The following is a 14816-nucleotide window of genomic DNA, read 5'->3' as shown; positions in this document are numbered from 1 at the left end:
ATGACTTTTTATAATAGTACATCAACAAATAGTATTAAAAGTAAAGCAATGGTTCTGGATATAACTACGGTTCAAAACAATACATGCAGCCCAATGCTCATTGCAGTGCTGTTTATAATAGTCAAGCCATGGAAGCAACCTAAATGTCCATCAACAGAGAAATGGATAAAGAAGGTGTGGTACATAAACACAATGGAATTTTACTCAGCCATTAAAAAAGAACAAAATAATGTCATTTGCAGCAACACAAATAGACCTAGAGATTGTCATACTAAGTCAGACAGAGAATGACAAATATCATATGACATCACTTATATGCAGAATCTAAAAAAAGACAACAAACTTATTTACAAAACAGAAACAGACTCACAGACTTAGAGAATGACCTTAGAGTTACTAAGGGAGAAGGATGGGGAGAGAGGGATAGATTGGGAGTTTGGGATTGATATGTACACACTGCTATTAATTAAAACAGATAACCAACAAAGACCTACTATATAGTATAGGGAACTCTGTAATAACCGAAATGGGAAAAGAATTTGTAAAAGAATAGATGCATGTGTATGTATAACCAAATCACTTTGCTATACACCTGAAACTAACACAACATTGTTAATCAACCATATTCTAATATAAGATAAAAAATTTTTTTAATTAATGGTACAATATACAACACCTACTGGGTACCAGGTTCTGGTATATACAATCGCTTAAATCTTACACAACCAATTAACCTCATTTTACTAATGAAGAAAATCAAGGCAAAGAGATAAACTTCCCCAGATCACACAGCTACTATGTAGTAAAATAGAGCCTGGAACACTGGAAGGCTAGATCTAGGGTCTGTGCTCTTGGCCACTATATTACACTGCCTTCTAGATGTGGCTGTTATTCATAGCTCTATTAGCATTGGCTCATTTGGCTACTTAACTAAGCCAAAGCTAAAAATCAGTTTGACACATATTTTGCAAAGCACTGGAGCTGTACAACTAATAGTCAGCATTTACATGTATCTGGTACCATTCTTAGGACTTCATATTCATTCTCACAGTCCCAAGAATGGATGTTACTATTACTATCCCCATTTTACAGATAAGACACGGAGAATCAGAGAGGTTAGGCTACTCACCCAAGGTCATACAGCTGGGAAGTGGTAAAGACTGGATGGCGTGCTGCAGTCCATGGGGTCACAAAGAGTTGGACACAACTGAGCGACTGAACTGACTGAAGACAGACCAGATTTCGAGTCCACAAGGATCATCTCCCATTACTTCATGGCAAATAGATGGGGAAACAATGGAAAAGTGAGAGACTTTATTTTCTTGGGCGCCAAAATAAATGAAGATGGTGACTACAGCCATGAAATTAAAAGACGCTTGTTCCTTGGAAGAAAAGCTACGACCAACCTAGACAGCATATTAAAAAGCAGAGACATTTCTTTGCCAACAAAGGTCCATCTAGTCAAAGCTATGGTTTTTCCAGTAGTCATGTATGAATGTGAGAGTTGGAATATAAAGAAAGCTGAGTGCTGAAGGATTGATGCTTTCGAACTGTGGTATTGAAGAAGACTCTTGAGAGTCCCTTGGACTGCAAGGAGATCAAACCAGCCAATCCTAAAGGAGATCAGTCCTGGGTGTTCATTGGAAGGACTGATATTGAAGCTGAAGTTCCAATACTTTGGCCACTTGATGTGAAGAACTGACTCACTGGAAAAGACCCTGATGCTGGGAAAGAATGAAGGCAGGAGAAGGGGACGACAGAGCATGAGATGGTTGGATGACATCACCGACTCGATGGACATGTTTGAGCAATCTCCGGGAGCTGGTGATGGACAGGGAAGCCTGGCATGCTGCAGTCCACAGGTTTGCAAAGAGTCGAGCAACCGAACTGAATCTACAAACAGACATTCAATTCAGTTACTAGAGGAACTTGAGTGTGAATCTACTTTTTCAACTATGCATTTTATGCAACCTCAACAGAGCTCAAGCATTTCTGGTGAAAAGTTGGCATCCAAATTGAGAGGTGATATAAATATAAAATCCTCAGCAGAGTTTAAAGACTGAGTATAAAAAAGGAATGTAAATATCTCATTAATTGTCTGTTCATATGGATTACACGTCAAAAAAATAACATTTTGGATAGATTGGGTTAAACAAAATACATTACTAAAATCCCACCTGTTCCTTTTTACTTTGTAAATGTGGCTATTGGAAAACATTAAATGACACATGAGGTTCACATTGTATTTCTGTTGGACAGGTCGGCTCTGGGTGACTCTGCAGCTGACATCAACCATAGATAATGTGGTTACATTCCATGCTACTATCTGCAAAAGCAACAGTGCTTCTCATTTGCTTGATATATCATTTTTATTTCATCCTGGAAATGAATCTGTGAATAAGCAGCCTTGTTCCCATTTCAAAGAAGGCAAAACTAAGGCTCTATCCTATCTTGCCCAAGGCCAAGCCACTAATTCATGGTGGAACCAAGTCTCCAATTCAAATCAGAACCTTAAGCATGGCACGCTGTGGGCCACCTCTGTAATTAGTGCACACTTTAAGAAATTAATTCAAGAGAGAAGTCTAAGCAGACACAGACATGGTTCCAGCACAGCAGACTGCCTCAGACACCCAAGTTGTCTGCATCTTTCTAACATTACACATGTGAACATGTGCATACATGAAGCTCACGCACAAAGCTCAAGGTGAGACAGTCCATGTGACCGGCACCTTCCCAGAATCTCTTCCCCAGCCCGTGATGCATGTTTTTCTCCCATCCTTTCCCTCCCATGTTCCCTTGTAGCTCCTGCCCCAACGGGCTGGATCTCACCCCCTCAGTCACTGCAGGAGTTGCTAGTAGACCTTACTTCCCAGAACCATGACTGGAGAAAATAACCCTACCCAAGGCTCTGGGGTCCTCCTACCCTGGCCCAGACACAAAGGTTTCCCCCATGCAACTTACAGAATACAGGCAAAACACAATTATCATAGTAATGTGCTTATTTAAACTAACAAGCAACTGTATCACTCTTTTGTCATTTCATTGTTTAATTAGGCTTGACTATTGTTACCTTTTGATTACATCCTCTTTGTGCTTTTGTCTTCTGTGGCATTTGCTTATAGTAGAAGAGTTAAGATGCAGAAAGGCTTAGGGAGGCTCTTCTGCACACAATCCAACAGTTCTTGCTCTTTTTCTCTGCATAGTTTTAATCAAGTTGATATCTTCTTGAATATACAGCTTTCGTTCTGCATTTTTCCTCCCACTTAACTGCGCGTAAACACTTTCTCCTATTATTAAAAATTCCTCATACACATCATTTATAAAGAATACCTAATACACCACTGAATGGTTTTACCATAGATTTTCTAAATCATTCTCCTGCCTTAAATCAGTATCATGATTATTTTGAATAGCCTGACTTTGGAGTCAGCAGGGTAGCTACTTATAACCTTGAGCAAGTGATAAGCTTTCTAAGCCTCAATTTCCACATTCTTAGAGTGGGCGAATTGGGTTCATAATTCCTACCTGAAAGGTTGTTGGAAGGATTAAAAAGTGATATATGGGCAGCCCGTCCACAGTGCCTGGCACACTGTGGCAGCCAAATTATTTGATCAATGGCAGCCAAATTGTTTGATCAAGGAATCATATCCCCCTCATTGGAAAACTAAGTTGTTTTACTATTATGAATAGCACTGTAAAGAGCATTTCTGTGTGTAATGCTTGATTCATTTTTCACATTTGAGATTATTTCCTTTTGATAGATTTCCAGCAGTAGAAATACTGGACCAAATAGTGTATGGGTAATACTGAAATCTCTGCCAGTTCTGGCTTTGTCCAACAGATACTGCCAGCAATGCGAGCATGCCTGTTGCATTGTTTACTGCATAAAAATCCATCCCACATTTAATGGTGTAGACCAACACCATTTTATTATAGCTCACAAAATCTGAGGTTTAGGAAGTCAGACTAAGCACAGAGGAGATGGGATGTCCACTTCAAAAAGAAGGCAGTCTCAGCTGGGGAGACCCAAATGGCTGGGCTGACTCTAAGACTTGGACTTGATTCATCTGAAGGCTCTTTCACTTATACATCAGAGCATGAGCTTGGACGGCTGGAAGGCTGGGCTCAGCTGTCAACCAGAGGCCTATCCATGGCCTCTGCATGTGGCTTAGGCTTCCTCTCAGCATGGCGATTGGGCTCTGAGATGAAATTATCACAAGAGGGGAAGTTCCAGGAGAAACAAGCTGCATGGCCTTTAAGGACCTAGACTCAGAAGTCACACAGCATCACTTTCACCTCATTGTCACAAGTCAGCCTATATTCAAGGGGAGGGGACATAGACCCCATATCTCTCCTTGGGAGGAATATCAAAAATGTATGGCTGGTTTTTAAATTGCTACAATATCTTTTACTATGAATTGGCTTGATAAAGTAATGCAACGAAAACACAACCTCTTAACTATAACGAGCAGTCACAAGTGAACAGAGTCTGGCAGATTTTGCCAACAATGAGAGAGAGATTGGATTGAACCTCCCACCATCATGACTTTCTCTCCATAGTCCCGAGCAGGGTTCCAGCTGGAGGTCACAGAACAGTGCAGCCCAGCTCTCAAAACAATCAAACGCATGACATCGGCTTAAAAACTCCTGGCTGAATGAAATATCCATTGTCTTTGCATATCAAGCAACCATTCCCCAACGTGGTCATTCCAACATCTCAATTTTTATTTGGTTTGGTCTGGCATGTGACCCAGACCTGACCAATCAGTACTGTCCAAACCTTTGGCAACAGTAATGAGTTCAGAGGCAGGAAAATCTGGTGAGAGTCAATCTTGTCACTTCTGCTAAAACAACCAGGAAAGAGAAGCTCTTTTCCATCCCTAGTTATAACAATGGTATGACCCTAGATTGCCACAGGCTACTCCTTGAAGTGGCAGCCTGAGAAAGAGACCAGTGGCCAAGGCAGGAAGAGGGACCAAGTCCTGGATATAGCCATGCCTGAAGCTGTTCCTCCCAGATATGACATTTTAGTGAGCCAATGTTCTCCTTTCCTTAAGCCTGTTTTGTGTTGAATTTCTGCCACTTGTAAACAAGGTATCTAGTTACTACATCATCATCATCATCATCATTTCCTTGACCTTGCTCTTATACCCATTATTCACCCAAAAAATAAAATCTTCCTTACCTGCAAACTGCTGAAACAGGAAAAACAGAAACATTTCACATTTGTTCCAGTTCATAAAACCTTTCAAGCTAACACCTAACATCTCGCTCCCATGTGTTCTGTCACAGCAATTTAAAAAATAAAATGGGGGAATAGAAGTGTTTCTAAGCAACAAATTATATATGTAATGGGGGAGGGGGAGGAGAATTAGCAGGTTTAATCTAGTTAGAAACTATTTCCATTTCTTTCTGAAGTTGCTACCTGCGTGAAACCTCCACAGGAGAATGAAACAAAGGTTGAGCTATTTTAATTCTTCTCTGATAAGTTGGTAATAAATGCACCCTGGAAAGACTTGAATGGTGATACTCAGCATAGGCAGATGAATGACATTATTCTGATAAAATAATTTCTGTAAAAACAGTTATGGCTTTGGATACTGTATTATTTTCCATTGTTGTTTACAATTTACCACAAATGTAGCAACTTCAAACAATGACAGTTTAAGTGGGGACAGAATTTCATTTGGGGAAGATGAAAAAGTTCTGGAAATGAATTGTGATGATGGTTGTACAGCCATGTGAATGTATTTAATGCAACTGAACTGTACATCTAAAGAATGGTTAATTTTACCACAGTAAAAAATGCAAATCCAGTGTTTTGAACACCACACTTCCACTACAGAGTTGGGGGAGGGAGGGTTGGATTTAATCCCTGTTTGCAGAACTAGGATCCTGCATGTCATGCAACATGGCCAATATAATTTTTTTTCAGTGCAAATTTAATTCACAGTCTCCATAGGTCAGAAATCTGGACATACTGTGTCTGGGTTCTCTGCTCAAACTCTCACAGGGATGTCAACAGGCTGTATCCTTATCTTGAGCCCAGAGTCTTTCCCAAGCTCACTCAGCTTGTTGGCAGAGTCAAGTTCCTTGTGGTTGTAGGACTAAGGTTTCCTTGCTGACTGTGGGAAGGGACCTGCTCTCAGTTTTTAGAGGCCAGCTGTGTTCCTTACCACATGCCCCTTCCATCTTCAAAGCTAGCAATGGAGAATCTTCCTTATGAAAAATCCACATAACACCTCACATCTCTCAACTTCTTGGTCTCTAACCCATAGACCTTGACGTAAAGGGTCCATTGATTAGATCCGGTCCACTTGGATAATCCCCCTTTCTTAAAAACAGTGCAGCATAAAATGTACCCCAATCTCCAGAGTGATATACCTCCTATTCACGGTCCCAGAAACAATCAAGAACATCTACATTAGGGAGTCTGGAACATTGGAGAACATCTTCAATTTTGTCTACCACGCATGCCCTAAAACCCAGCAATTCCAGTCTTATACATATTTTCCAGAGAAATTCTTGCACTTGTACACAGGAGATGTACAAGAACACTCACTGTAACATTGCTTATCATAATGGAAAACAGCAAGCAGCCTAAATGCCCATCAACAGGAGAATGGATGAATATACCGTGAGATAGTCCTGCAATAGAATACTATACAGCAATGAAAATGAACTACAGCCATGTGTCTCAGCAAAATTAGGGAAACAAGTTATAGGAAGATGTGTGTAATAATATTCTACTTACATAGTTTATAAACACACCTTTATGCAGTTCATGATTCCCTACAAGAATAGCAAATTTAAGAAAAATGCTAAATTCAAGTAGTGAATTCCTCTGGGGAAAAAGATAGGAGAAAGATATCTGGGAGGAGTAAATAGAAGCATCATTGTAACCGTCATGTTTTATTTCCTTGGTTGGATGGTAGGTGCTTGGTGTTCATTAAAATGTTCTCTATATCTCCTTGGATGCCTGGAATATTTCATAATTTTCCAGGTAGTAGGCTTTCATAAATCAATAAGAGAAAGTTGAAACTGAAACTCTAGAATTGCCTGTTGTTGAGAAGCTTCAGCAGGTGGGTAATTCAGATATATAATGAGCTACTTGGATGAATTACAGGCCAACACCAGCTAAGAAGCATGAACGGCTTTCGTTTTCAGTTTTGGATTTGAAAACATACCAACAAACATACCAATGGCTTCTAATGAAGAAACAATCACGAGCTAGAAAAACACACATTGCATCTCCAGGCTTCCTCTTACAAATAGAATGTATCTTTGATTTAAGGGGGGTGTAAAGCATGATAGACTATCACTGGGGAGTTGAAGAATGTCCAGATACGTCACCAGGATAACTAGGGGGATAAAAAATTCTCCAAAAGCCTGGGGGATATTCCCAAGGTGACAATGGCTGAGGCCACCATGGCTTTAGAAATCCTGGTTTCATGTGTCCAGAGGCAGTGTGGCCAGATGGCTGCACCCCTGAACCCTGGAAATTCTTGGATTGTGTCCACACTTGGCCACTTCAGCTGTGTGACTTCAATCAAGTTCCTTGATCTCTCTGTGCCTTGGGTCTCTGTTCACAACATGTGGATGATGAAAGGACCCCCTTCAAGGGCAGTTCTGAGGATTGAACATGTGAACAGCTATATAGTACCTACATAGCCCTGGCCACCTGCCAACAGCCACTTGGGGCAGGTTTATCAAGTGAACCCCCACTCCACCTTTCCACTGTGAGGAATGGCCCTAAAACAGAGATTCTCAAAGTGGGTGATTTCCTCTCAGAGGACATCGAGCCACGTCAGGAGACATTTTTGGTTGTCACAACTCAGGGAGTGGATGCTATTGGCATCTCACGAGTGGAGACCAGGCTGCGGCTCAACATCCTACAGTGCCCAGGATGGCTTCTGCAACAGAGTATCATCCTGCCCCCAATGTCAAGAAACCCAAAGTGCTAAAAATACAGTCACGGTCATTGTCTTCGATATGACAATGCCCATGTAGCTCTGTCTGTATTCACAAGCTGGGAATCACCAAAGTAACCAACAACAGGGGACTAGTTACAAAAGTAAATGAAGAAAGAAAGAAAGTGAAGTCGCTCAGTCGTGTCTGACTTTTTGAGACCCCATAGACTGTAGCCTGGCGGGCTCCTCTGTCCACTGGATCTTCCAGGCAAGAATATTGGAGAGTGTTGCCATGTCCTTCTCCAGGGGATATTTCCAACCCAGGGATTGAACTCGCATCTCCTGCATTGCAGGCAGACTCTTCTGTCTGAGCCACCCAGGGAAGCCCCCAAAATAAATGAAGCACCAGCAATCCAGTGAAATGCTGGAAGCTTTTTAAAAGAAAAAGTGATGTCTACCTACTGGGACCAAAAGATCTACAAGATAGAGTATGTGAAAAAAAAAAAGCAAGATGCATAATGGTGTGAAGACGATCTCTCATATTTTTTAGAAGAGAAAGTATAAATAGATGCATTTATTCTGTTTTATGCATCAGGTTTCTTTTTTTCTGGATGGAATCTTCTAAAACTGTAAAGTGGTTACCTTGGGAGGGGAAAGGATGCTGGGTGAAGAGGACAGCTCTAACTTTCCATCTTGTATCACTCTGTAACTTTGCACTCTATATATCCTTCTACTAATATTGCATTTTCTGTTTAAATGTCAAAACAGGAAAAATTATCCCTTGGAGTTATCCAGACATGGAGCTTAAGGCCTTTTTTTTGTTTTCTTGTAAGTATCGATCTACATGTGTCTTACAAGGCTGAACAATGGTACATTAGAAAAAATAATTACATAGGTGATAGGTAATGAAATAAGGTGAAATGCTCTTAAGTGGGCTGCTGTAGAAAAAATTAAATGCTTCCCCCAAAGATGTCCACATCCTAATCCCCAGAACCTAAGAATAAGCTACCTTACATGGCAAAGGGAATTTTGCAGATGTGTTAAATTAAAAAGAAAAATTTTTTTTTTTTTGGCAACACTGCACAGCATGTGGGGTCTTAGTTTTCCAACTCGGAATCAAACCCATGCCCCCTTGCATTGAAAGCACAGAGTCTTAACCACTGGATCACTGGTGAAGGAAAAGTGAAGTCACTCAGTCCTGTCCAACTCTTTGTGACCCCATGGACTGTAGCCTACCATGCTCCTCCGTCCATGGGATTTTCCAGGCAAGAGTACTGGAGTGGGTTGCCATTTCCTCCTCCAGAGAATCTTTCTAACCCAGGGATCGAACCTGGGTCTCCTGCATTGTAGCCAGACACTTTACCATCTGAGCCACTAGGGAAGTCCTCAATTAAGGATTTTTGAAATGAGAAGATTATCTGGGATTATCCCATGGGCTCAATGTAATCACAAGGGTCCCTGTAAGAGGGAGGCAGGGGAGTCAGAGTCAGAGAAGGAGATGTGATGACGGAAGAGGAGAGAGAGTGGAGGGAAAGAAGGGAGATAGAGGGGGAGTGAGAAAGCCAGATTTGAAGATGCTGCACTGCTGGTCTCGAAGAGTGAGGAAGGGCCCATGGGCCAAGCAGTGCAGGCAGCCTCCTTATCCTGGAAAAAGCAAGAAAATGAGTTCTCCCCAGAGCCTCCAAAAGGAACACAGCCCCGCTGATGCATTGATTTTATCCCCGTGAGACTGATTTCCAGCTTCTGACTCCAGAGCTGTAAAATAAAACACTTGTGGGGGGGTTTAATTATTTGTTTTGTTTGCATTTTATACTTGTGTTGTTTGAAGCCACAGGTTCTGAGATCATTTGTTACGATAGCAATAGAGACTAATAGGTGTGCCAAAGCATTTATATTATTTTCCCACAAAAGGTGTTTTTTCTTTTCTTTTTTTGCTTAATACTTTATTTGATCCATAATGAACTCTGGGCTCGGCCAGTACTCCACACTGAATATGTGGGAACCGAGGCACAGAATTAAGAAATGACTGTCGCCAGTGATCAGGCAGCTACTTGGGGTCACAGTCAGCACTTGTACTTAGGCCTGCTATTCCATTCCGCCTCCTGATACATACACTGGCACAGACAAAAGAAGGCTGTATGCAGAGCAGATTCTGCAGCCAGCCTGCCCAGATTCAAATGCTGGCTTGGCCCCTTACTGGCTGTGTGATCTTGAGCAAGTTAATTAATCTGTCTGTGCCTCTATTATCTCATCCCCAAATGAGGATCATAACAATATCGACCTCAGAAGGCCATTGTAGGAATAAAACCAATTCATATGTGTTAAGTACCTGGCACTAGAATGACTTCAAAACAAGTGAATATCCTCAGTATCATTAATCTCAGGTTAATGTAGAGTTTGGCATGATGTTTTTTCCCATGACAGGTACTCAGTAAACAGGCGTTGAGAGGAACGCTCTTGCTATAGGCACAGGGTTTTCAGGATCAGTAAGCACCCCCAAAACTCCCTTTTAAGGATGTTTCTCTTCTCTAAGTATTTACAATGCCCATCCCCAGCCTCTGCCACCTCCCCAAGGCCTACCATTAAAGGTTGTTCCTCAGCCCCAGGCACTCTCTCACTTCCCCCTTCTCACACTTTCCTGGAGTTCTTTGCCTGTGAACCTCAGTATCTGCCCAGCACTATACTATCCTTCCTCCCACAAGAGAACCCTTTTACTTTCTGGAACCCCTTCACCTACCCTCAGTCCTTGTGGTTTCTGATGACATTAACTCCACCCCCTAGCCCCAGGCCCAGGCTGGCCAACCAGCCTATAGCACTCCTGCCTCCAGCCAAAGTGATTGGTCCACGGATTGTCACATGACCAAACTGATCCAATTAGATTCAATCCTGAGACTTGTAACTATTGGGAGACTTGTAACTATTTCTTTTTTCCTCCAACCTGGGAAAATATAAACCTTTGACTGGACAGGCATACAGAATCTTGGGAATGTCAGCTCCAGGAGGGCCAAGATTTGGGTGTTTTCTCCAATATATGCTCAGCACCTAGAACATCTAGCCCATTGCAGGTATGCAATTACCAGTGCAATTAATAATACTGAATAAAGATTTAATAAATCTTCTTATTCTGAGAATGAGAGATCAGTTCCAAGGGATAGGTTTGAGCACCTGGATATAACCATACCTGAAAACTTAACTCTGTGGACGTTTTAGACACATTGCTAAATAAACTGCCAGATTGACTCCCACGTATGCCTATAGAGACATTTGTACAAGGACCTTGCAGCATCATTTAGAATAGCAAAAGGAAAAAACACCAAAAAAATCCACCTAAATATCTATCAATTAGGTACTAGCTAAATAAATTATGGTAAATCCACACAATGAAATGCCACACCATAGTTATAAAGAAAGAGGCAACTCCCTATGAACTTATAGGAAGAGTGTGAAAGATATAAGTTTAAGGTTTAATATAAGCACAGAACTATGTGCAAGCTACTGTAGAGAGAGGTGAGGAGAAAAAGGGGAGTGGATTGTGAGGTCTAAAGTCAGCTCCATGGCAACATCCTTGTCTTGCTGCTTAGCTCTGCACCTACAACAGAGCCTGGCACATGGAATGTTCTCTATAACTCGCTGAATGAATGAATGAACAAACAAGATTTTGCTCCTATATGCATGGAAAAGTCTCAGAAAGGACATAAAACATCTGATAATACCAGCTGCTTCTGGGGAGGAGATCGGGAAGGTTGGGAGGACGGATGGGAGGGAAGGAAACCTCATTTTCAACTTAAACCTTTTGAATTTTGAACCATGTACATGCACATCTATTCTAAAAAGTTAACTAAATAAATAACAAGACAAAATGTCATCTATTCATAGAAGGAAAAATCTCTTGTCTCTCTCTAGAAATCCACATCCCCTAGGAAATGGGGTTGTTAACCATGCTTGGTCTCTGCTCTGCATTCTTGGGTGGGATCGGGGGGCAGTAAAGGCAAATCAAAGTCACAAAATGGCTGTTCAGGGACCAACAATGGCTACTGAATCACTGGGAGACTCTGGGAATCCCACTGCTCTCCCTGGGTCTCAGTTTCCTCACCTGTTAAGTGGGAGAGTTGCGCAGTGATCTCAAGCTCTGTCCTGAAAATCTAGCATCCCTCCAGGAGAGCATGGCAGACAGAGCAGCAGCAGCCTCAGTAGCCTCCCTGGAGCCATAAGCACGCATCTCCCTGGGAGGTGTCATGCACTGGGTTTCCACGTGGGAGCATTTGTCTTGGCCTGCATCGGGGCATCACAGGACAGCTGCCGGGAGCTACTAGGAGGCTAAATTATTTTACTCGACATATTACCTCGCCCCCTCCTCTGGTTATTTATGCTCTGGATTTGGCCCTATCAATGCTTCATTATGGAGACTGACACTCGTGGTAATTATGTGTTTCCTTGACCAAATTAGTCATTCGTGGCATCTTTCTGGTTTTTTTCACTCTTGCTCCTTTATCAAGGACAACAGAGCATCTGCTAGTGATGCTCCAGCAAGAGCCAGCACATAATGGGTACAAAAGACCAACCGAGGTAACTCTAGTTTTCTCACTTAATTTTCATGATTTGGAGATACTGTTCTGGAATATAATGCATACTCAACAGGTTGAAATAAATACCAATTTTGACTGCCGAAGCTCAAAAACTTGGCTGGAATATTATGAGGAGGTTTTGCTGTTGAAATAGCACCCATGTTAAGAAAACCTAATATATATGAATCCGAAATCACAAAACAGAACAATTTGGTGACTCTGCATTTTACAAAAGCATCAAAAAGGTCTCTAATTGGCAAGTTCCCTGGGACTTCTGAAAGGGGGACTCGTGGTGAAGCTAATCAAATTGGAATTGCACACAGTTGTTTGATAACATAGTTGCTGCCTAAAGCAGGAACTATTAATAGTGCCAGGGGCTCCCCTGGACTTGGGGTTTCTCCATGAGTGAATAGATATCTTTTTTCTCCTGCACCCAGCACTCTGAGGCACTCAGACTATACCAGCTCAATGCCCACTACCACACAATCAATATTTGTAGGATCAGCCTAGCAAAAGGGCCACAGTGCAATGGTTATCTAAGAACAGGGCACAGGGTTCAGAGAGGTCAAGGGACTTAGTTAAGGTCACACCACCCTAAAACAGCAGCTCCAGAATCTCTGATTGCCACCGGTGGACCCCTAAACAATACACTTCCATACTCTGCGAACCGAATCATCCAAATCGCATTCCCTGCATAGGGAGAGGGCTCTGAAGGTTGAGGTCAGTGGGTATGGGGGTAACAGGAGTAGCAGACAACATGGGCACCTTGGGGAGCTTACAGCCCAGAGAGGCCAGCTGATGTGCACAAGGAAAGGACACCAGTGGCTACATGAGAGGCTGTTAGAGGCTGTGTGTCAAGGCTATGGAAGAGGTGGTGGGTGTTATGGGAATTCAGAAAAAGATGACAACATCTTTGGTCTTCAAAAGACCAGGGCAGGGGTCAGGTGAGTAGAGCTTCCTAATCCACGAAGGACAGGACAGATCTAGATGGGCTGGGAGTGAGAGAGAGAGAGAAGGCAGACGGCACAGAGAATGCTCAGGGAGTGGGCAATGAGCTGACCCCTGATCAGTTTGAGTGGAAGGAAGGATGCAGCAAAGGGTGGTAAGAAATAAGGCTCAAGTGAGGACCTCCCCAATGGTCTAGCAGCTAAGACTCTGTGATACCAATGCAGAGGGGCCCAAGTTCAATCCCTGGTCATGGAACGAGATCCCTTACACAGCAACTAAGAGTTTGCATGCCTCAACTAAAAGACCCCACATGCTGCAATGAAGATCAAAGATACTATGTATGCAACTAAGACCCAGGGCAGCCAAATAAATTTTTTTTAAATGATAATAAAATAACAAGATTCCTTTTTAAAAAGGCTCAGATGCAAAGAGGTTAAACCAAGGATGGCAAATATGCAGCACACATAGCATCACCTCCCATGTCCAGGACAGACATCAATAGCAATTGTACCATTTTCTCTCACTGAATTTCAGAATCCTTCTTAACACAGGCTCCAGGGAGCCGTTACTCTGAACAGTTTGAGATGGAGTCTCTTTGCCATTATCCCCTAATTAAAGAGAGGAAAATCAGCTCAGTTCAGTTGCTCGGTCATGTCCGACTCTTTGCGACCCCATGGACTGCAGCACGCCAGCCTTCCCTGTCCATCACAAACTCTTGGAGCTTGCTCAAACCCATGTCCAAGTTGGTGATGCCATCCAACCATCTCATCCTCTGTCATCCCCTTCTCCTCCTGCCTTCAGTCTTTCCCAGCATCAGGGTCTTTTCCAATGAGCCAGTTCTTCGCAACAGGTAGCCAAAGTATTGGAGCATCAGCTTCAGCATCAGTCCTTCCAATGAATATTTAGGACTGATTTCCTTTAGGATTGACTGGTTTGATCTCCTTGCAGTCCAAGGGACTCTCAAGAGTCTTCTCCAACACCACAGTTTGAAAGCATCAATTCTTTGGTGTTCAGTTTTCTTTATGGTCCAACTCTCTCATCCATACATGACTACGTAGCTTTGACTAGATGGACCTTTGTCAGCAAAGTAACATCTCTGCACTGAATACAGCAGTCCTCGGAGCCACAGCATGCTAGCATAAGGAAAGAGGTCACTGTTACCACCATTACCCTTACCATAGTTTGGCCTCATGCCAAACTACAGGGAGGGAATACAGCCCCACCCATCAACTGAAAATTGGATTAAAAATTTACTGAGCACATTAAAAATTTACCCATCAGAACAAGACCCAGATTCCCCCACAGCCAGTCCCTACCATTAGGATACTTCCACAAGCCTCTTATCCTTATCCATCAAAAGGCACACAGAATGAAAACCACAATCACAGGAAGC

At 42.4% G+C, this 14816-nt stretch overlaps 1 protein-coding gene across 8 annotated transcripts in view; it reads right to left on the bottom strand.

Annotated features, from left to right (window-relative positions):
* Nucleotides 1-14816, bottom strand: part of TMEM132B (transmembrane protein 132B) — a 354195-nt gene that overhangs the window by 270358 nt on the left and 69021 nt on the right. For 3 of the 8 annotated variants that reach the window (XM_081540523.1, XM_081540521.1, XM_081540525.1), the window contains one exon: nt 1130-1893. The exons of 3 other annotated variants lie outside the window; for them this stretch is intronic. In XM_081540523.1, coding sequence (XP_081396649.1) covers nt 1130-1139 — 10 coding nt within the window. In that variant the 5' untranslated portion in view covers nt 1140-1893. The remainder of the gene's footprint in view (nt 1-1129; nt 1894-14816) is intronic. 2 more of the 8 variants (XM_081540522.1, XM_081540524.1) reach the window with 1 other exon arrangement.

The sequence above is a fragment of the Giraffa tippelskirchi genome, chromosome 11, assembly GCF_054371585.1.
Source record: "Giraffa tippelskirchi isolate mGirTip1 chromosome 11, T2T-mGirTip1v1.2.pri, whole genome shotgun sequence".
NCBI classification, from domain to species: domain Eukaryota; kingdom Metazoa; phylum Chordata; class Mammalia; order Artiodactyla; family Giraffidae; genus Giraffa; species Giraffa tippelskirchi.
Note: the sequence above shows the minus strand (reverse complement) of the source record. Positions and strands in the feature narration are given on the sequence as shown.